Source organism: Dipodomys spectabilis, unplaced genomic scaffold (genome assembly GCF_019054845.1).
Source record: "Dipodomys spectabilis isolate Male_0828 unplaced genomic scaffold, ASM1905484v1 ptg000096l, whole genome shotgun sequence".
NCBI classification, from domain to species: domain Eukaryota; kingdom Metazoa; phylum Chordata; class Mammalia; order Rodentia; family Heteromyidae; genus Dipodomys; species Dipodomys spectabilis.
Genome location: NW_024870773.1, coordinates 21,967,839 through 21,990,834, shown reverse-complemented (window position 1 = coordinate 21,990,834; position 22,996 = coordinate 21,967,839). Strand labels below are relative to the sequence as shown.

At 51.1% G+C, this 22,996-nt stretch overlaps 1 protein-coding gene across 4 annotated transcripts in view; it reads left to right on the top strand.

The window, feature by feature from the left end:
- Pfkfb3 (6-phosphofructo-2-kinase/fructose-2,6-biphosphatase 3) overlaps window positions 1-22,996 on the top strand; it is a 68,643-nt gene that overhangs the window by 35,283 nt on the left and 10,364 nt on the right. For 3 of the 4 annotated variants that reach the window (XM_042686062.1, XM_042686059.1, XM_042686060.1), the window contains exons 1-10: window positions 5,405-5,755; window positions 13,603-13,728; window positions 14,953-15,049; window positions 15,673-15,739; window positions 16,293-16,367; window positions 16,667-16,723; window positions 19,068-19,192; window positions 20,006-20,213; window positions 20,817-20,963; window positions 21,100-21,204. In XM_042686062.1, coding sequence (XP_042541996.1) covers window positions 5,680-5,755; window positions 13,603-13,728; window positions 14,953-15,049; window positions 15,673-15,739; window positions 16,293-16,367; window positions 16,667-16,723; window positions 19,068-19,192; window positions 20,006-20,213; window positions 20,817-20,963; window positions 21,100-21,204 — 1,083 coding nt within the window. In that variant the 5' untranslated portion in view covers window positions 5,405-5,679. Of the gene's footprint in view, window positions 1-5,404; window positions 5,756-13,602; window positions 13,729-14,952; window positions 15,050-15,672; window positions 15,740-16,292; window positions 16,368-16,666; window positions 16,724-19,067; window positions 19,193-20,005; window positions 20,214-20,816; window positions 20,964-21,099; window positions 21,205-22,996 lie in introns of those variants that run through there. The other variant, XM_042686061.1, reaches the window with a different exon arrangement.

The window sequence follows — 22,996 nt, the reverse complement described above, 5'->3', positions numbered from 1 at the left end:
AGCCTCTCAGGTAGGAAGATTATGGGGGTAGGAGGATTGTAGAGACATGAGATTACTCTTTGCATGTTCTTTCATTTTCTTTTATTTTCTTTTTAAGCCACCTGGATTAAGTTACCGGGCTTCACCTTGCTGTGTAACTCTAACCACTTCTCAAAGGCCTCCATCGAAATACTGGAGATACATTAAGCTTCTACCCTCCTAATAAATCACAGGGGGTATGGTAGTTACTCTTCTTTTGGCTCAAACTCAAGGTCACTGGCTTGCTCAGCTGATACCCTAGCATGCCTCCCTCCCTTCCTCCCTCCCTCCCTCCCTCCCTCCCTTCCTTCCTTCTTTCTTTTTTTGTGTGTGCTGGTCCTTGAACTAAGGGTCTGGGTGCTGTCCTAAGCTTTTGGCTCAAGGCTAGCACTCTACCACTTGAGCCACAGCTCTACTTTCTGACTTTCCTGCCTGGGCTGGCAATGAACTACAATTCTCAGATCTCAGCCTCTGGGGTAGTTAGGATGACAGGTGTGAGCCACAAGCCAAGTGCTAGGCTCAAGTTACTTTTTTTTGAGGCATGCTTTATCCTAGGGAAGGAGGCTCAGTATGAGCTCAGAGTTCTCTTTCTGTTGAACTTGGTGATTGTGTCTTCATTTTAAGCAAGTTCTTGGAGAGTCAAACTACAAAGCCACTGACACCCTCCAAAGATCTATATAAAGGTGAGAAATGGAATCACTCCACACTGAAATTCTGTGGAGCTGGCTCCTGTTTTTCCACCCTAGCAGCTGAATTTTCCCTGAGGCTCTATGTACACGACCTTGTCATTTGCAGAGTCCTTCACTAATTTTCTGTCTAGTCCTTCCTCCCTCTGTGTCAGAATTCCCACAATCTATACTTTATTTTCTTCTTAGAAGTCCAGCAAACTGACCTGTTACTGATTTAAAAGGTAAAACAATATAGCCTTTGGTTTTGAAATAACTACAGACTCACAGGATTGCAAAATAGTACATAGAGTACCACATACTTTCTGCTTAGCATCCCCAATAAGATGGTGATACATAAATGCAGTAAAATATCAAAAACAGGAGTTGGTCCTGGGTCATTGCTGTTATCTAGACTACTGTGTAACCAATTTTGGACAAACATCTCAAATCATGATAAAACACTAAATACTTTGTCTTGACATGGGGTAAACGGACTGATGAGGACTTTGGTATCCTCACAGAGCTGAAGCGAAGCTGTAGGACTGTGATTCCAGGCTGGGTGATGGATCATGTCTGTAATTCAGGAGGCTATTCAGGAGCTATTCAGAAGCTATTCAGGAGGCTGATATTTGAATGATCAAGAGGGAGGGAGAGAGACAAGGTCTCACCATATAGCTCTGGCTAGTGTAGAACTTACCAATGCTAGGATTACAGGTTTGTACCACTGTGTCTGGCTCCAGTCTCATACTTGGATTTTCCTTTTTCTTTTTTCATTTTCCCTCCCTCCCTCCTTCCCTCCCTCCCTCCCTTCCTTCCTTCCTCTTTCCTTCCCTCCTTCCCTTCTTCCCTCCCTCCCTTCCTTCTCCTACTATCCAAATCCCAGAGTGCCTGGAATTCACTCCATAGCCCAGGTTGGGCCCAAACTTAGGATCTCTTTACCTCAGCCTTCCAAGTGCTGGGATTACAGGTGTGTACCACCAAGCTTGGCAGGTGGTTTCAAAATTAATGACCCTTTCTGTCTATAATTAGCAATTTAGGATTGCTCGGTCTGCCATAGGTAGGTGTTTCTTCCTCCACCAGCATGGTGAGAACATTGGAGTCTAACTAGCCGGCACAGGTGGCTGGGAATGGGCCTGCTTATTGCCATCCTGGCAGCCATGTCTTGGGCGTGCTGGTTAGGGTTAGGTGACACTGGCCTGCAGAGGAGAGTAGGAACAAAGATTGTGGAGAAAAGCCATTCCCATGTCCTTTCTCTATGGTTGGACCTGGCTTATGAATTTACCTCACCAGGTGTTTGCAGCTTCTTTGTGAATATGAAGAGGCTGTTTTAAGTAATTATCTAGTTCATGTCCCAGCTACAAGGTCCTTCTCAGCTGTTTCCTTCCAAACAGCTTCATTGTTCTGTGTGACATCTCGTGACTCACAATCAGCTCTTCTCAAGGCCCCAGGCTTGAGCTGTCTATAATGAGATCCTGAGGGGAGGGGGGACAGCTAGCTGCTGTCTGTGTCAAATAGAGGACCCTCGCCCCAAAATAGAAACAAAAACAAGCTCTGTTCCTAACTGGCTTCCTTCCTTGAGCTCTGACCTAATTGCCTAACCTCTGTAATTCCCCAAAGTCTCTTTGCATCTGGCCTCAAATAGGGTTTAGGGCTGTGACTCAGAATCTAAGAGAGACATGGTCACCAACCAGCTCTCAGGCCTAGAGTAGCTCTGGCTATAAGAATGTTAGGTTAGGGGCTGGGAACGTGCCTTAGTGGTAGAGTGCTTGCCTAGCATACATGAAGCCCTGGGTTCGATTTCTCAGTACCACATAAACAGACAAAGCCAGAAGTGGCACTGTGGCTCAAGTGGTAGAGTGCTAGCCTTGAGCTCACAGACTCAGGGACAGTGCCCAGGCCCTGAGTTCAAGCCCCAGGATTGGCAAAACAAAAAACCCAAACTACCACCACCAACAAGAATGTTATGTTACAGGAATATTATTGATGTTTATGACAGCCTTTTCAGAAGGACCAAGTTTGTGTTATCCAGCAAGGGGTTTGGGAGTTACTGAAGGCCTCCAGGACGATAGTTAAGGTGAAAATGGGGTGAAAGAGTTAAGGGCATAGCTGGGCATGGTGGCTCATACCTATAATCCTAGTTACTGAGGAGGCTGAGACATGAGGATCTGGGTTTGAAGCCAGCCCAGGCAGGAAAGTCAGTGAGATTCTTACCTCCAATTAACCACCAAAAAGCCAGAAGTGGAGCCTGTGGCCTGTGGCTCAAGTGGTAGAGTAAAAGGAAGATTAATGACAGCCCAGACCCTGGGTTCAAGCCACAGGACTAGCACAAAGAGAGGGGGGAGAGAGAGGGGGAGGAGAGGGAGAGGGAGAATGTTAAGGATATTTAAACCAGCAAACTGAGCAGGTAAATTCTCAGAATATATTTGCTGTGGGGCTGTTTATAAAGCATTTCCTATTGAAGCAGTTTTGACCTCCCACTACTGTGCAATCTACCTGAGGCTGCAGGCCATTAAAAAGACACAACAAAACAAGTGGGGATTTGTCCTTGCTCCACAGGAACACCCAGGTTGGCAGGCCCTTAGACAGCTACGGGGGGTAGGGGATTAAGGCGACTTCCTTTTGCCTGCTGGGTATCTGGTAGGGTAGGCAGGGAGGAAGAAGTAGGCCTTTGTTGTGGACACCCTCTGTGATGTGCATTCAGGGAGAGAGTGCCTAACTGCAAAGGCTCAGCAGGAGACAGACGAGCGTTCTGGGTAGCCTGGGATGTAGAAAGATGAAAGGGTGTCTCCACCTTTCCACCTCTGTCTGCTCCCCTGGAACCCAAACCAACAACCCATTGTCGTCGAGCATTGGGGGGCGAAAAGCTTCCATCTGGGGCGTTCGATTGTCCTTTAGGTGTGTACCAAATCTCTAGTGGGCAGTCAGGAGTGGGACAGCAGGCCTGTAGTCCCAGTACCTGGGCAAGTAGAGGCAGGAGAAGGGGAAGATCTGGGCCAGTTTGGCAACCTAGCAGCGATAGAGCCCGTCTCAAAGGCAGAACTAGACCGCAGGCGCACAGGTGCCTGGGCCCTGCGCGCGCGGCTCCTCTCTGGGCCTGAGCGGCTCCGGTGCAGCACAACCCCTCTCTCGGCCCCCGTGTGGGGCGGGGTGCGGCGTGGGCATTCGCCGCTTTCCTTTCCGGGTCAGTCCGCTCTTATTTCAGGCGTGGAGTGGCACCGTCCCTGGGGCATTCTAGGGTGTCACCTCTGGCATTTGCTCCCATGGTGGAAAAACAAGTCCGCATGCAATGCATCGGGTTTCTGAACAGCTGCAGGAGCGCAGAAACCAGACGGTCAGCAAAGCTGGGCTGTGTGTGCGTAGGGGTGGGGTGTGGGGGGGGTGAGATGCAGGGAACACGAAATGATGGGGTGCGGGTAGGAGCAGGACGGGGCGGGGAAAGGGGGACCGTGGCCAGGCAGGCATCTCCCTAGGCGCCCGGGGCTCCCCGGAGGGCGGAGGCCCGGGCGGGGCGAGCGGCGGGGCGGGCCCGCGGTGCCCGGCACGGCTCGCAGCAGCGCATGCAGGACGTGCGCGACGTGTGGCGGCTCCGCGGCGGTGTGGGGCGCAGCGGGCGCCGCCCCCTCGCCTCCAATCACAGTCCGGCTGAGCGCGGGGCGCGCGCGTGCGCGCCAAACTCACATCCGCGTGGCTGTCCCCACCGCGGAGATGGTGTGTGTGGGGGGGAAATCCCCGCCCTGCGCCCCCAGGCGTCACCGCACAGCCTGGCTCGGCGTCCCCAGCTCACGCACAACTGCGCGGGGGAGGTGGGCAGCGGGATATGGAGAGGCGCGCGCACACTCAACGGCGGCGGGGCGTCGAGTTAGTCTCCGTGATCAGATTCCCCCGCCCCCCCCATAATTATTCCGGATTTATAGTCAGTGAATTGCAGGTGGAAATGGGGTGGGGGGTGTCGCGTTCCATCCAAGTTCGCTGAAAATCGCGCGCTTTGCATGGGAGAACCGAGGTGCCCGCTCCACCCTTGGCCTTCCCCAAAGTTCAGCCCGGCCTGCCCGGCTCTCCTGCCCCCCCTCGAGCCCCGCACGCAGAACCCCCTCCCGGGTTCCCGTGTTGGGGTGGGGCAGATTCCGATGGTCCCCAGGGAATGGTGACACCCCCCCCCCCCAGCACCGGGAACTTCCTGGTCGGTAGGGTCCTGGGTGAGGACTGGGATTATCAGAAAACTGTTTGGGCCTGGGTCTTTCACCTGGACAGAGCCTGCCCAGGAGCTGAGAGCCGCGTTCAGAGCCCCGCCCCAGGCTAGAAAGGTCGAAGCTAGTAGAGGATGCCTGGACCTGGGTGTGGACTGCCCCCGGCCGCTTCCCTGTTCTTCCCGGCACCCTTCAGGGAAGGGTCCGGAATTCTAAGGGGAAGCGGTGCCAGGTCTAGTTGGAGGTAAAGAAGGGGTTAAAAATAAAATAAAAGACAGCACCCCCCGCAGACGAGCTCCGGGGTCCCCGGGACCGGGTCGGGGAGCGGAGCCCGCGCCGCCGCCGCCGCCGCCGCCGGCCAGCAGGGGGCGCGCGCCGCCCGTCTCCGAACGCTCCCATCTCCGCCCCACGTGAAAGGGGGCTGGGACCCAAAGAATGCGGCCCGCCCCGCGGCTGACGCGCCGGGCTGCCGGCCGGGTGGATTAAAAGGCCGGGCGGTGCGGGTGGCATCCCCATAGAGCCGGAGCGGAGACGAGTGGCGGTGCCGGGCGGCGGTGAGCGCGGCTGTCACGGTGCCCCAGCATCCCCGGGCTTCCCAGAGCCGATCCTCCCCTTCCCCCGACCCGCCCGCCGGCGGCCCCAACCCCGCGCCCGCCCGCCCGCGTCCCGGACTTCGCACAAAGCACGTTCCCCACGCAGAGCCCCGGCCGTCCTCAGTCTTTTGTTCCGCGGGGGCTGCCGCTGCCCTTCCCGCGTCGGAGTCTTCCTCCCGGGGTGGCGGGGCCCCGCCGGGCGCAGTCGCGAAGATGCCCTTGGAGCTAACCCAGAGCCGGGTGCAGAAGATCTGGGTGCCCGTGGACCATCGGCCCTCGTTGCCCAGATGTGAGTGCAGCTGCGCGGGCTTCCAGGCTGCAGGTGGAGTCGCGCGCGCCCACCTCGGCCTTTGTAAGCGGTGGCGGCGGCGGCATTGTGCCGCTTCCCCGCTGCGGGGAGCGCGCTCAGGCCGGCGGGGCGGCGTGGCCGGCGGGGCCGGCGGGGCTGGCGGGGGCCGGCGTGGCCGGCGGGGCTGGTGGGGCCGCGAGGTGCGTCTCCCCGGGCCGGGCGGCAGGGGCGCTGTCGCCCCAGACACTGAGATGCCCGGCCCGGGGCTGCGATCGCTGGGCGCGCAGAACGCGCGCGCCTAGGGGGGAGGCCCGGCACCCGGGCGCCGGGAGCCTGGGGCGCGGCCGTCCGCCCGCCCGCTTCCCCGCCCCTCTCCTCTCCTCCCCTCCTCCCTCATCTCTGCACCTCTCCGCACGCCCATCTGCCCTCACGAGTCACACGTTCCGCACCCGTCTGCACGCCCATCTCCCCTGGCTCCTGTTGCACACATTTGTGCACCTCTGCACGCACGTTCATCTCTCCTCTCGCTTCGCACACGTCGGATTCTTTTTTTGAATATTTTATCATCTTTAAGTAGTTGCACCGAGGAATTGACATTCAACAAAGCGGGTTATGGATACAGTGGGTCCTTATCACCGTCACCCTTGATTTTCACCTCTCTCAACCCACCCCCTTCACTTCAGATTCGCATCCCCCCCCCCCTTTCTACTCGATCTCTCCATGCTTTCTCGCTGTCTGCCCGTGGTTCGTGACCCCCACTTTCCTATCGGTGAATCTCCACCTTCCTCTCCTATTCCGGGGGCTGCAGGTGCGTCTGGGGTTGGGGACGAGCCAAGGGCGACCCGGATCACGCTTCCTCTGTCGACTTTGCCGGGGCGGGGGGGGGGGGTGTGGACGGGCCGAGGGTGGGTGATTGCACGGTCAGTTGCATTTCACACGTGCGCACACACTCCCCGGACTCCGGATTCGCTGGCAGTGCGCCTGTGGTGCTCTGTCCAAAGTGGGTTCCCGCTTCAGATGCAGCGCCGCCTCTGGAAAGGGCGATTGGAGGGGCCAGGCGCCCGTAGGGTGGTCAGCGGTACGGTGCCAAGTGCGGGTCTGCCGTCTGAGGGGCCACCTCGGACCCCAGGTTTAACCCCTGGGAGGAGCCTGTGGGCACGGGGGACACCTGTATGCCTGCCAGGTGGCCGGCTGGGGTTTTCTCCACTGCCACGTTTCCCTGGATGGCCACCTCTGGATGGGATACTGGCCTGGAGATGGGCCGGTTCTGAGTCACCGGCTGCCCTGCGCAGACCTGTCCCAGCCTCCGGGGCGGGGCGCCCTCGGGGCCCTGTGCGGGACCCTAGGGTCTGGGGGGAAGCAGCCACTAGGAGGAGTCTTGTTCTCCCTCCCTTCCTGGCTAAGTGGCCAGTGATGGAGGGCTTGGCAGGTGTGCTGCTGGTTCCCTAGAGAACGTTGAGAGGCATCTGCTAAATGCAGGGGAGTGTGGGGGGGGGGGGGAGGGATTCTGGTTGTCTTTTACTTTGTTTTCATAAGAATACCTCAGCCAATGATCGGAGTGGTAGTTTATGTCTGTAATCCCAGCACTGAGACAGGACACTCTGGTGAGTTTGAGGCCAGACCTCAGAAGATCCTGTCTCACAATTAAATGAAGATTGAAGAAAATAAAATGATAGCGCTCACCAGGGGGATTTGGGCATGACCAGGTCTAGCGTGTGTCTCTTTTGAACTTTTGAATTAAACCAATATTTTGTACAGGGCACTTCATAAACTTTAGTGGGGCCCCTAATGCTTTTTGTGTGTGTGTGTGTGATTGTATGATGTACCCCCCCCCCCCAACCCCAAGTTTGGTCTGAGATGAATGTCCCAAGTTTCTTCAGGGTCACAGAGTTTGGTTAGTGTGGCTCAGCAGTGATTTAGAGGGACAGCAGCTTGCAGCCTCGCCTTCTCCCCAAGGCTTCACAAACCTGTCCATTAGACTCCACAAAGCTCAGGCTTCTCACGAAGCCACACGTTTCTCACGAAGCCAAGAGATTTTTGCAAGGAATGGCTGCAAGAACTATTCAGAACTTTGGGAGAGGAGAGGTGTGGTGTGTGTGCCTAAACCTAAGTAAGCTCTCTGGGCCTGGCCCGCCCCTCCGGGAAGCCTGCTGTGTGACTCTGGGGTGTGGGCTCAGCTACATTCCTTAGAAAAGTCTCCACATCTGGGCACTGATTACGCATGTGTTCAGGTGGTGACTGTTGGTTTATATGGCTCCATTGGACTCTTATCCGAATGCCAAAAAGCACATTTCTTCTCTAATGACATTTGGAATCATGCACAAATTTACTTTTTCCTAAATCTGTTACAGTCCAGATACCCTGACTCCTGAGGCTTACCACCAAGGGTGCGGGGTTCCTGCCAAATACAAGCAAATACTAGGAACAGTGGGAGATCAACCCAGATATGGGGATGGATACTTGTGCCTCTGGGTTAAGTGTTCCTCCACCAACATGGCGGTGGGTGCTTCTTTCAAATCAGTGCTTGCATCAATTGGAATCATGACTCCAGGTTAGGAGACGTACTGAATGTGTGAATTAGCTTAGCTGACAAGACAGACGTGAGTTCTGGGCTAGCAAGAGTTGGTTCTGCTTCTGTTCAGTAATTTTTTTTTTAAACTAAACATTGGAAGCCTTCCTACTTAACCTGAGTTACTAACCACTCAGAACCTCAGTTTCCTCTTCTGTAAAGAAGGTTACATGGTGGGGTGCTAGTGGCTCACGCCTGTAATCCTAGCTACGCAGGAGGCTGAGATCTGAGGATCAAGATTCAAAACCAGCTCAGGCAGGAAAGTCCAAGAGACTTATCTCCAATTAGCCACCAGAAAACCAAAAGTGGCACTGTGGCTCAAGTGTTAGGTAGAGTGTGGAAGAGTGCCAGGCCCAGAGTTCAAGCCCCAGGGATGGACAAAAAAAAAAAAAAAGGTTATGTTTCTACAGGCTTAATGAGTGTATGGAATAGGGGTTGGGGAAGAGGGTGGAGGAAGGAAGGTAGTATCCTGGATCCTCTCCTTTCTCAATATGATGGGTCCTCAAAAGTGCACTGGAACTTGACAGGCATTGGATGAAAGGTAGCATGGGGTGACTATGTGGTCTCAAAGTATATTAGGTACATGTACAGAAAATGTCTTAATGAAACCCATTAGCGTGTGCAGTTTTCTTTTTCTTTTTTTTTTTTTTTGAGGCTGGGTCTCTTTAATATAGCCCAGGCTAGCCTCAAACTCATAATCCTCCTAACTTTTAACCTCTGTAGGGCTGGGATTACTGTGCTACTACATCGGGTTGCTATTTTATATAACTAACATATGCTAATTGAAAAAAGAAGGATTAAAAAGTTGCCATTCCCCCTTGGAGCAAAGGAGGTACTGATATGAGTCAGTGCAGAGTTGTCTTAAAAAGTAGATACAAAAACAGTATCTTAAAGCACCAAGTGCTTAACAAAATTGTTAATCTCCAAAATACAGGAGAGTAAGATGACTATTTTTGTTCAGGATTTAATGCCTGGGATTGGTTGCATGTGAAGGAAGGTGGATGTGTCACATCAGATAGGAAGATGTTCCTCTCGTGAGAGTTAATAGACACCGATAGTTCTCTAATTTAGGGGAGAAGGATGGTTGTTCCAGAGAATTACCTCTGAAGTCTTTGTGCCCTACAAATTGTAGCAGGGACTCTCAGTGAGGATTGTACCTTCGAATAATTTGCGTGAGATTTGGAAAAGCAAAATCTGTACTCACCGAGTTAGAATTACCCCTGGTGGGACTCACATACACTGTTATTATGTTTAAAAAAGTTTCTAATTTCAGCCAGCAGTACCACTTGCTTAAGGAAAAGACATTTGAGAGGATTCCACAGGAGAACTAAGCCCGTGATGCTTTTGCCATGAGCCTCCAAAAGAGAGGTAGCCAAGATGGCTGGTACCCATGAAGGACATTACAGTAAGCGGTTCCGGTGACTTATGTCACGGTTCATTTTCACACCAGTGCCTGTGTGAATTGTCCCCTCATTGTACAGAAAGGAAGACAAAACCTCAGAGAGATTAACTTGTCCAAGGCCCAAGGAGGTGATGGCCAGGCTTTGAACTCTTGTGTAAGGGACTCCAGGCTGTGTACTTCATACTGTGCTATTGTATTGCCTTTCAGTTGTCAGTGAGTCACTGAAATGCTTCATCCTGGTGTTGCTGGCAGAGATTACACGGGGCTGGCCTTCCAGGCACCAAAGATGATCAGTCTACCAATGCAGAAGAGCTTTTGATAAAAAATGTCTATGGTCTACATTCTACCCCTCCCATCCCCGCCCCCCCTCCCCCCACTTTGCCCCTGTAATCTCAGGCCTGGCTCACTTCCTATTACTGTCAGCAGTCTTGGAGGGCACTGTCAGCTGATCCAATGATACTGGGAGAGCAGTGTGAATCAAGTAGCAGCTATATGATTCAGCCGAGCTGTCTGTGCTGGTATTTCTTGCATTCTGGTCTCCTAAGGACCAGGAAAGTTAAGCCTGTTTTCCAGAGAGATCTTAGGGTGGCAATGTTTCTGTATAGCTTTATTTTGCCCTTGTCTTGGGCGGGGGGGGGGGGGGGGGGGGGGGGGCGGGGGGGGGAATATTCAGGTAGGGATAGAGATAACCAGGTTTTGGAGACATTTGAGATATGCTGAGAGTTTAATAAAGGGGCTGGGAGTGGTAGTGCACTTCTGTGATCTGGAGGCTGAGGTAGGAAGATAGAGTTACATGACAGGCTGGGAATGTGGCTCAGTGGTAGAATGCTTGTGTAGCATGCATGAAGTCCTGGGTTCGATTCCTCAGTACCACATAGACAGAAAAAGCCAGAAATGGCTTTGTGGCTCAAGTGGTAGAGTGCTAGCCTTGAGCAAAAGACAGCACTCAGGCCATGAGTTCAAGCACTAGGACTGATAAAAAAAAAAGACTTGTACAGCTTGGGAAACAGCCCTCTCCCCTCCAGGGGTGGTAAGGGTGATGAAAGAATAAAAAGTTGATTTGATCCCTAGGCCCAAAAGATAGTAAAGGAAGGTACAGTTTCTGGTACTCATCTGAACCTATGGGTAGAGTGGTGTCTGCTTCTCCCACTAAAGGGAGTAATGGTTTGTTTCAGCCTGAACTTTGGTCTGAAGGAATTAACTCTGCTGTTTATGGATTTGTTTGTTTTCTCCCTCCCCAAATGTCTTCTGTCAGAGGAGATTTGCTCCTGTGATTAGTGGCTAGACTTAATCCCCGATTTGATAGCCCAGTCAGCTGTTGCCTGGGCTCCAGGGCCTGGTTCCAGCCAAAGCCTGGCATATGCGTGCACATTTGTGTCCGGGTCTGACTCTGGGCGTGTCTGCATATTCTCAGGAGTGGTGGCTTGGGGTCACGGAGACCCCAGAGAGGTGGGGAAATGAAGGGGGAGGACGACTGTGGCCAGTGGGTGAGTGGGTTTTGTTCCAGACACAAGTGATCTGACTTGAGTTGTCCCTGCCACTTACGTGCAAGCTCTTCCGCCGCTGCTGAAAGAGCCTCCTGGACACCTTTGGGCGTGCCGTGCTCAGGAAAAATGCTTGACTCCAGGGGCCTCCAGCCCCTTGGGGATTGTTCCCACAGCTGCTGCTTATCGCTAGTGAGGTGGAGGGCCGAGATAAGTTTCTGTTTTCTAGGAATCCGTCTTTCTAGGCCTCTGGATGTCAGAGATAGGGAAGGCTTTGTGTGGCTTCTGACACTTGGCCTCCAGAAAGCCTCACTTCTTCCTCTTCCTCACCTGGGTGCTGACCTCTGCCTCTCACACCCGCGCCACGCAACCCCAGCCTGCCCATCTGGAAAGCAGAGCCCAGAATGCACTGTGGTGTTTGGGAGATTATTTACTTTGGTTTGGGATCATGGTTGATGTCCATATTAGGCCTACAGGTATCCTTTCTTTCTTTTCCCCTCTCCCTCCCTTCCTCCCTTTCTCCCTCCCTCCCTCCCTCCCTCCCTCCCTCCCTCCTTCCCTCCTTCTCTCTCCCTCTTTCTCTCTCCCTCCTTCTCTCTATCTCTTTCTTTCCTCTCTTCTTCCTTTCTTTTTTCCCCTTCCTCCCTTCCTCCCTTCCTTCCTCCCTTCCTCCCTCACTCCCCCCCCCCCCCCCTTTCTGCTTGAACTCAGGACCTGGCGCTGTCCTTGAGCTCTTTTACTCAAGCCTAGTATTCTATCACTTTAAGCCCTTAGCGCCACTTCCTGTTTTCTGGTGGTTAATTATGATCTCAGCCTCCTGAGTAGCTGGGCTTACAGGTGTGAGCCACAGGTGCAGGGCTAGAGATGCTTTTTCTAATCATGTGCAGGCACCGATAGCATCATCATCCAACCAAGGTGGTGGCAGTCCCCTCTCCCTGCCTGCGCAGCCTTAGGCTCCTCCTTGAGGCCGAGCCTCTGTCCAGATCTGACATCTGCCTGGATTGGCCATATGGCCCCAGCTTCAGAAGTGATGACGGCTGGCTGGGTAGAGTAGGCAGGTGGCCTCTGGCATACGATCTCCTTTGTCACTAGGATGCAGTTGTCGCCTGAGAGTCTCACACAGCCTAGGAAAGAAATACTGGGCCTTCAGTTTCTAGGACTAGCTGCTTTTGTCAGCTTTCTGAAAACCTTGGCCCCGGGTACTTTGTTTTACTGAGGTTCTCAGGAATATGGGTCACTCATTCAAATGTGGAGACCCAGAGGGAATTCAAAGTCAAGGACATCTCTGCTAGAGCTAGCAGAGATCAGTGACCAGCAATTCCCTAGGTAGACCCTGGCACCCTTCAGAATGGGGAGGCAAAGTGGAGGGGGCCGGAAGATCAGGAAAGAATGTGAGCAGTTCGAGGTTGAGGGTGTTCACCTGTCCCCTCCCTCCCTCCATAGGGTCTGGGGTTCTGGGTCTCTCATCTACTTTCTTTTCATACTTTTAGAATTAGCTTTTAAAATTAAAATTATTTTAAAATTTATTTTAATTTTTAAAAGAAAGGTTGGCTTCTTTCTGTCTCTTGGCTTTCTGATTGTCACCTCCAATATCCCTCTGTGTGTGTGTGTGTGTGTGTGTGTGTGTGTGTGTGTGTGTGTTTTATGTCAGTTCTGAGGCTTGAATTCAGGCCTGACATTGTTCCTGAGCTTTATGCTCAAAGTTAGCACTCTACCACTTTGAGCCACAGCTCCATTTCTGTCTTTTTTGGTGGTTAATTGGGGATATGAGTCTCATGGACTTGTCTGCCCATGCTGGATTTGAACAATGATCCTCAGATCTCAGCCTCCTGAGTAGCTAGGATTACAGATGTGAGCAAGCCCCTGGTGCCTGGCTAATGTCCCTCTTTTGTCTCTTCAGTTTATATTCTGCATTTGGAAATTTCCTCTCTGTAGTGTTCACTTCATACTCCCTGGTACTAGGTTTCTTCCTTATTCCCTTGAGTTCTGCTCTGTAGTGTTAGTCTTTGGTGGAACTAAGGGCCTGTCATATCTGATTGTATTTGATACTGTTGCTTTGTTCATAAGTATAATCTGGAAAAATATGATTGAGCTGCACGAGGAGGGACTCAGGTCATGAGGGCATCTGATTTCATTGGATTGTCAAGTCCCAGGGGCTCTGGGATGGGACATGGCATAACGCTTTCGTACCATTCTTTGTGTGTATATGTATCTGTCAGTCCTGGAGCCTGAACTCAGGCCCTGGGTGCTAAGGGACAGCTCAAGGCTGCCATGCTATTGCTTGAGCTACAGCTCCACTTCCTGTGCTATTCTTTGAAGTCTGTAGGTTGTGGGACTCTGTTCTTCACCTTTTGCCACTTGAGTGATGACTTTTCTCTGTTGCTTTTTCTAGCCTGTGGTCCAAAGCTGACCAACTCACCCACGGTGATTGTCATGGTGGGCCTTCCTGCCCGGGGTAAGACTTACATCTCCAAGAAGTTGACTCGCTACCTCAACTGGATCGGAGTCCCAACGAAAGGTGAGCCAGGTCCCTGGGCTAAGGCCTTTACATCATGGCCTGCTTGCCAGGCCTGAAAACCTGACCTTCTACCTCTGGTTGTTGGTGCCCAGAGGCAGGGCCCCTCCTGGGTAGGTCTGTATCAGGGTCATAAAATCTGATCCCACCACCCATTCCAGCTGTGTTCCCAATCCAGCTGTGTCTACGCCCTTTTTTTCCTGTTGGGTTTGGTCTCATTGACCAATCCTCTCTTTCCCACTCCCCTAAGTCCTGCCTGACCCAGGTTCCACCTGCTCCATGGCGCTTCCTCCCATCACCTCATTCTCTGCAGCTCTTATCCTTGAAATTCCCTTTGTATTTAGAGGTAACATTGCTTTTCCTGCTGGTCCTCAAGTGCTCCATGCTGCTCTTCTGTTGCTGTATCTCTGCCTACTTTGCCCAAGTAAACAAGAAATGAGGATAGGGACTAGTAAGTTTTTTGTTTGATTGTCTTTGTGCTGGGACTGGGGCTCAAACTCAGGGCCTCATGCTCTTGTTGAGCTTTTTGGCTCAAGGCTGGTGTTCTACCACTTGAGCCACACCTCCACTCCTGGCTTTTCTGCTGGCTTAATTGGAAGTAAGAGTCTCTTGGATTCATCTTTTGGGACTAGCTTTGAACCATGAGCCTCAGATCTCAGCTTCCTAAGTAGCTAGGATTATAGGTATGATTCACCAGCACCTGGCATACAGAGATTAGTTTTTTTATATTTGCTATCTTTCCCGCAGTTCTCAGCAACTTCTTCTATGGAAGGGAGGGAGTGTTAGGATTGAAGCTAGCGCCTTGCACATGCTGAGCTACTCCTCAGCCCCTTCTATCAAGTTCATTTCCTTGGTCTGAGACTCACTCACTTATAGATACCACAGGCAAAAAGATCACTGTACTTGTTTTTTTTTTTTAACCAGACCTACAGCTCTCCCTTTTTTCACTATCTCAGTCTTGGCCCAGTAGTAGATTACTGGGTTTGGAGGCTGGGCTGTAGGGCAGGCTCAGGAAAAGCAGGTAGTGCTGGGCGCCATAGTGTGGTCAGGGAGGCGCGGGGCTGCTTCCTCTCTGGCTGCCTGCAGGAAGGAGATGGTAAGTCTGGACTGTGAATGCCCCGCTCTGCTTTCCGTGTCAGGTTGTCATTCTATTTGGAGTAGTGTTGGTGGTGGGTTTTCCCTTCTTCCCACTGGCTCATCCAGGGCTGTCCTTGTCGTCCCCTCCAGTGTTTAACGTGGGAGAGTACCGGCGTGAGGCTGTGAAGCAGTACAGCTCCTATAACTTCTTCCGCCCTGACAATGAAGAAGCCATGAGAGTCCGAAAGTAAGATATGAGCTGCTTTGCAGACACAAGTTCTTTTTTTTTTTTTTTGAGTTTTCCTTTGTTTTTAAGCCAGATTCAGTATGAGGAAGAGAAAGCCAGCCTGTGGTCTGGCTCTCCCCTGGTGGCCATCAGAGCTGTCCCGTGTCAGGGCAGATGTCTGTGAGACGCTCAGCTTTGATCTGCTCCCAGATAGTTTAACTGAGCTGAGGCCAGTTAGATCCAAAGCCGCTACTTCCCGGGAGTGAACAAAGTCCTTTTCATTGTGAATCATCTGTTTGTGTTGGGACACGATCTCTGGTTAAACTGGAGGTGGTGGGGAAACCCTTGTGTGGTGGCATTTTGCTCTGATGGCACAGTAGAAAAGTGGAGACCTCATCAAGATCCCTTTGATGCCAGCCCCACCCCAGGGCTGGTCCTTGTGGACCAGGTGGGCTCCAACCCTGCTTTTTCAAAAGCTCCCAGAGGAAAGATTGCAGTGTACCTCCCAAGGGCTCCTGGGACCTTGGATTGGAAGCCTGGGAAGATCTGGCTCAGAGCCGGCAGGGCCTGTGTTGGGACAGGTGAGGGGGTTACTCCAGCTGTCGCAGCAGATGCTCTGACACGTGGCTTCTCTTGTCTTGCAGGCAGTGTGCCTTAGCTGCCCTGAGAGATGTCAAGAGTTACCTGACGAAGGAAGGGGGACAGATTGCAGTAAGTCTGGGGGTGGGCGTGGCTAAACGGGTAGGGCTCTGTCCTCCCTGGCCTGAAGCCATGCCCAGAGCCATTTGCAGGGATGATACACAAGCACCTTTGGCTTTGAGGGTTGTGGGAAGCTGGTAGCTAGGGCAGCTAGTGACTTAGTGGATTCAGTGACTTAGCCACAGTGTCCTCTGTCACCCACCTTCTCAGTGGGCAGCTGGACATCACCTCCAAGGTAGGCAGGACCTGGGTTGCTGCCAACCAGTCACTGTGGCCCTTCCCCATTGCCCCCCCCTCTGGATATTACTGCTGGCCGATTCGCTTTTCCAACCCTTTCCCTTCCAAGCCTAGGAGCTGTGGGGGAAGTGGGGGAGGGGGCGGAGCTTCTGGGAGCATGTCCCTGGAGGCTGTGGTGGGTAGGGTACCACCCTCACTTCTGGGAGATCATCTCTTCTGTGGTTATTCCTGGCAATGGCAGGCGTGACAGGTTGGGCAGTTTTGGTTAACACTGTCATCTCATTCACATGTAGATTCCTCTTCCTGACCCCTCTTGCTTCCCCATCAGGTTTTTGACGCTACTAATACAACGAGAGAAAGAAGGCACATGATCCTGCATTTTGCCAAAGAGAATGACTTCAAGGTGAGCTCACGTGGCATGTCATTCCAGCGACCCCTACAGGAAGAACTGCCTTCAGCCCATTAGTGGGCTCCCTCATCCCCGCAGGGTCCTTTGCCTGTCCTGGCTGTCTGAGTTCTGCTCCCTGAAAATCGGGCTGGGGATTGTGGACTTATTTGTCTGCGGGAAGGGTGGAGGATGTGGTGGTTCCAGGATGACTTTGAGGTCATCCGGTATGGGATGGTGATGTGGTGCTGACGCTGACCTTGTGTGATAATTTGTTCTTTCCTAACATTTTCTTCTTGCCCCCCCCCCCCCACTAGGCATTTTTCATTGAATCCGTGTGTGACGACCCTACAGTGGTTGCTTCCAACATCATGGTAAGCCGCCAGGATGCCTTGCTTGGGTGGAGCTTACATGGCAAGGACTTTGCAATTCTACAAAAAGTAGGAACTCAGGCCAGCCCCCCCATAAAGAAACTAGGTCAGCCCTTGAACAGAAACCGAACCTTTAGAATGAGCTGCACCTCCCACCTCATGGTTGTGCTAAGAATGCACAAGAGCAGGAACTCAGAAGCATGGTCTGTGACCCCGACCTGCGTGGAAGTTACATCTAGGCTCTGTCTGGGGTCTTTGAGGACAGACAGACGTACACAGTCTTACCTAGGACATGGTGAAATGAGGAGACTGGGGGAATTTGAGTAGGTGGTGGGAGCAAGGCAGCTGGGGTCTGGGACAGGAGACAGTGAGCCATCGAGATTGCAGATGGGTAGGAATACGCATGTGTAATCAAAAGCTTTGAGAACTCAGAATGCTGAAGGAAGACCTTCCAAGTTTAGGGAGAAGGGTCATAGTTACAGTTACTCTGCAGATTACTCTTTGCTGAACCTGCAATGTACCATGCACCTTGATTTCACCATTTCAAGGGGAGCTAGCTTGGATAAATCCAGAGTAATTGGCAGCATAATTGGATTAAGTTCGTTTATTTTGTCGTTTGATGGCAAGAGATCATAAATAGAAATGATTGCTATGAAGCCTTTATCATAGATCTCTTTCTCATGTTCAAGATCAGTTTTTCTGCCCAGTTTAAACATATCAGAATAGGACATCTGCCTAAAGAAAAGTAGGGGATCCTGTGCATTTGCTGTATACAAATGCTCAGGGTGTGTTGGTTCATCTCTCCGAGGCAGTTTAGAAATGTCTATGAGCATTTCTAAGAAATGAGTTCATATTTCAGGAAAGACTATTTGGGGTGAGGGAAATCAGTTGAATCACCTGCAGTGGGTCCAAAGGAAGAGTCTCAATGCCAAAGGAAAGGGAGGTACTCTGAGCTGCACAAAGGACTCTGCTGGCATCTTTCAGTTTCATTTTCCTCGGTCTATTTGGTAACGAAGCGCATAGCAGCTGTGAAATCATTTTTTTCCCCAGTGAGTAGCTCCCAATGTGCTTAGCTAGGAGTTTATCTGTTAGCTTGTCCATGAACACAGCTTACCATTTGTCCTGATCCTCTGTGTTTAGAAAACTCTTTCCCCCATTAAGCCTCAGAGCAATTTTGTGGTGATGTCCAGGAATTTGTCATCACCCCTGGCTGGATAGATATTTTTATTGCAAAATAGACATACTTTGTGTATATGTGTGTATGTTGGTCCTAGGACCTGGGTACTGTCCCAGAGCTATTTGGCTCAGGGCTAGCATTCTGCCACTTTGAGCCACAGCTCCACTTCTAGCTTTTTTGGTGGTTAATTGGAGATAAAAGTCTCCCTGACTTTCCTGTTTGGGCTGGCTTTGAACTATGATCCTCAGATTTCTACCTCCTGAGTTGTTAGGATTGCAGGTGTGAACCCCCTAGGTCCAGCTCAATTATAACCAGTTCTAAGTGTGTGTAATATGGCATTATTAAGCGCCATTCAAATAGTTGGGCAGCCATTCTTGCCATCTATCCCTGGGCCTTTTCATTCCCTCTTCTGAAGCTCTGTACTTATGAAACAAGAACTCCCTGTGGACTTAGATCTTTGAAGAGTGTCTCCTTACACTTCCAAGTCCCAGAGATTAAAAAGAAGCACAAGCAATGGAAAATTCTGAGTTCCTTTAAGAACTACAAGGTTACTGATGTCTCTGCCCTGAAGGGCAGCCCTTGAAAAGCTGGGGTCTTGTCAGAGCAGCTGTAATTATAGACCGGCCATGAGTGAGTGTTCCTCTGTCTCCACAGAAGGAGATGAGTCCAGTCAAAGTCAAGAGTATCTCTCATCCACTAATGTGCTTTTTATCACCAGAGACCTGCTCTTAGTATGAGGAACACTGTAGGAACTACTTTTTTCTTTTTTTTTAATTAATAAGTTTTTTTTTTTAATTGTGAAAATACTGTACAGAGGGTTTACAATTACATGAGCAAGGTAATGAGTATATTTAGGAACTACTTATGTAGGGCCCAGCCCAGTCTGTCTGGTGGTGAATCCACTACTGGACTGACGCTGAGTTGATAGTTCAGAGCTGTTCATTATGACTTCCTTGTAGGTTGTCTCTCCTAGATGCCCTCTCCATGTCATCATGGGGTTTTGTGTCAACCCCCAGTTTCTTTTCTTTTCTTTCCTCTTAAATGCTGGGTAGTATAATCTTTATTCTGAGCCTTTCTGGGCTTTCCCCTTTTGAAAGCTCCAAATCCTGCTTAATCTAAGCAGAAAGCCTTCCAGCCTGATTCATCAGCTGCTTCTTTGTGATGTTATAGGAAGTTAAAATCTCCAGCCCGGATTACAAAGACTGCAATTCGGCAGAAGCCATGGACGACTTCATGAAGAGAATCAATTGCTATGAAGCCAGCTACCAGCCCCTTGACCCTGATAAATGTGACAGGTAATTCTCATTGGTGAGCCTCTCTCAATGAAGGATTCTTAGGACTTTTTTTTTCCTGCAAAAGCACTTACCCTCAGATATGTCCATATACTCATTAAAAAAGGTATTACTTTTTTTTTAAAGGCATTCATAAAAACGTCCTTGAAGCTGGACTTGGCATTGCATACCTATAACTCAGCACTTGGGAAGCTTAAGGCCAGAGGTTCTAGAGTTCCAGGTGGTCTGGGCACAGTTAGAACCTATCTCAAAAAACAAGAAATAGGAACAAAAGAACTTGGCATGACTTAAGTGGCAGAGAATCCTTGCCTAGGATGCATGAAGCAAATAGACTCAGTCTCAGAATTGTCTAAGTTGGGCATGGTATTGCATGTGTAATCTCAGTACTTGGGACAGTGAAGCAGGAGGATCAAGAGATCCAGGGCAGCCAGAACTATATACCCTGCCTCAACAAACAAACAAACAAGCCACACCAAAAACCTTGACTGAACAAACCCATGTCAATACAAATCTTGTAAACTTACTGTTGAATCCAGTATCACTATTGCCTTCTGACACTTCATTTTCTTTTCTATTCTCTTTCTTTTTTCTCCTTCACCTGAGAGATCAGTTCTCCTCTTGACTAAGATGTATTATGGAGATGGTTTTGCATTTATTTTATTCCCTGACTTCTTGGTTTGTATCCTGGGGTCATATGTCCAGTTCAACACTGCTGGTCTCTCAGGGTTGGAGTCTTCTGGAAGCTGGCCAGGCCTGGGGCTGGCTGTGCTGGTAGGGCAGGCTGGTCCCGTGGTCCTCAATGGTGTTTCTCTACAGGGACCTGTCACTGATCAAAGTGATAGACGTTGGCCGCAGATTCCTGGTGAACAGAGTTCAGGACCACATCCAGAGCCGCATCGTGTACTACCTGATGAACATCCACGTGCAGCCCCGCACCATCTACCTGTGTCGGCACGGCGAGAACGAGTTCAACCTCCAGGGCAAGATCGGGGGTGACTCAGGCCTGTCCAGCAGAGGCAAGAAGGTAGATATAGATAGAAGCAGATGGCAGGTGGTTGTTGGACTGACTCATGGAGCCTCGCAGGAGGCCAGCTCCCATTAGTAGGGGAGTGAATAGTTTAAGAGTCTCACAGACTTTCCTGCCCAGGCTGGCTTTGAACTGCAATCCTCAGATCTCAGCCTCCTGAGTAACTTGGGTTATAGGTGTGAACCACCGGTGCCCAGCTTGTGTGTGTGTGTGTGCGTGCACACACACACACACAGGCGTGCACACATATGCTCCAGTATTAGGACTTGAACTCAGTGCTTTGGTGCTGTCCCTTAGCTTTTTTTACTCTAGGCTGGTACATTATCATTTGAACCAAAGCTTCATTTCCACCTTTTTGGTGGTTCATTAGAGATGAGTCTCACAGACTTTCCTGCCTGGACTGGCTTGGAACCATGATCTTCAGCTCTCAGCCTCCTGAGTAGCTGGGATTACAGGCGTGAGCCTCTAGCGCCCAATTTCCTGGCACCAGTTTAATATGCTTTGGGGCACTTCCCTGCTCCCTGCCCCCTGTCCCGCTCCCCCAATGCCTCTGGGAGATGAAGTATCCCCGAATCAGTGAGCCCTGTGTCCCCTGAACAGTTTGCCAGTGCCCTGAGCAAGTTTGTGGAGGAGCAGAACCTGAAGGACCTCCGTGTGTGGACCAGCCAGCTGAAGAGCACCATCCAGACAGCCGAGGCCCTGCGGCTCCCCTACGAGCAGTGGAAGGCGCTGAATGAAATCGATGCTGTGAGTCTCAGGGCTGTGGAGGGGGCTGGACTGGGAGTGGGGCATTGTCTGGTGGATCTGCTGAAATCATATCCCTGCATTCTGGCTGCCCCTGTGGGTGCAATGCCCTGGGTTGAATGCTGCTGTTCTCTGCTAGGGCGTGTGTGAGGAGCTGACCTATGAGGAGATCAGAGACACCTATCCTGAGGAGTATGCGCTGCGCGAGCAAGACAAATACTACTACCGCTACCCCACGGGCGAGGTGAGCAGGGGGTCACCGTCTTGCAAGTCTTCTTGTATTCCACAGATAATAATCAGGGGTGTGTGCTATGTGTATGATTCACTTGAGAGCTTTGGAGGTCTAAGGGGATCCTCCCCCCGCCCCATGACCAGCTGGCTGGATAACCCCTTCCAGGAACCTTGTATTCTGTAGCTCATTCCTCCCACTGCAGCCTTGAACATGAGCTGTCCTGAATGGAGCCGTGTATGTGGGTGTGTTTTTCTCATAAGCAAAAGCGAGTGGTATGCATGCATCTCTCCAGGAAAGAGGCTAAGATGAGGGAATGAGGGAGGTGGACTCACTTCAGACAAGGTTCCCCCTCCTCCCCACCCCCACCCCCACCCCCACCCCCAGAGGTTGCAGTTGCAGTGGTGGACAGGCCCCTTGTGAGGATGTGGCCTTGCCTGTCTTGTGTTAGGGCCGGAGTGGGCACTGGTGTGGGAGGACATTTCCATTTGGGGTGCACATCTCCCAGTGTGGCTGAGCACGCGGCTGCTCTGAATGAGAATGGGGTGTGCCAAGTCATGCAGGGCTCCGGGAGGCAGGCCAGGTGGGTGCGTTAACACCCGGTGGGCGTCCTTCCTGCTCATGCCCTCTGACCATTTGTCAGCTCTCAGTCCCTGCTGGGCCAGCAGCCTGTCCCTCCTCTGGTCCCACACTTGCCTCACTGGGACCGGTTTAGGAGAGAAGGGAGGGTGGTGGAGGGCCAGCGTGAATAGGGGCTGTGCTGATCTCTCCAAAAACATTTCTTTTTATGCATTTTATTTTTTGAAAGTGACAACCTACCCCTTCTTACAGTTAAAAAAAAACTGGCATAAAGTTTATGTAACATAGACTTCATTATTTTAACCATTTGGAAATATATGATTCTGGATTTCCCTCCCCTCCCCTCCCCTCTCTTCTCCTCCCCTCCCCTCCCCTTCTCCCTTCCTTCCTTCTTGGATTGGACCAGGACATGAAGATAGCAAAACTACACTGAGTTGCATATCAAACAAACCAAAGACTCTACTTAATAGTTTTAAGAAGTATAGCTGATAGTCCATAGTGGGAGAAGCTTGAAGAAATGAGATGTTGAGTCTGTTTTGCAAGGTGTTAGACTGTGCAGGCCTTAAGCTCTTTTGCTCAAGGCTAGCGCTCTACCACTTTGAGCCACAGCACTACTTCCAGTTTTCTGGTGATTAATTGGAGATATGGGTCTCACAGACTTTCCAGCCTGGTCTGGCTTTCAACTGCGATCCTCAGATCTCAGACTCCTGAATGGCTAGGATTACAGGCGTGAGCTACCAGCATTCGATTTTCAAGTCAGTAACTTTTAAGATACAGTTGTTTCTTAGTGTCCTCAGAGGATTGGCTCCAGTACCATCGTATATATGTAGATACTCAAGTCCTTTATATAAGATGGTATTTGCATACGACCTACACATATTCTCCTACATGTTATAAATTCTGTCTTGAGCCTTCTGTACTCACAGTGCCAGGCTACCATCACCACTAACTAGAACCTTCCTCTCACCACAAGGAGACCTCAGCCTTGTTAAGAGACGGTCCCTCTGCTTTCCTTTCCCCTGGTAACCAGGAATCTCTTTTCTGCTTCTATGGAGCTGCCAACCCTGGAAATGGAATCATACTAAATATATGGACTTTGGTGCTCGGCTTTTTTCACTCACCATAAAGCTTTTGAAGTTCCTCCATGTTGTAGTGGTGTGTTAGGACTTCCTTCCTTTTGATGGCTGAGTAACATTCCACTGTAGACTTGTCCCTTCCCAACTTCTGC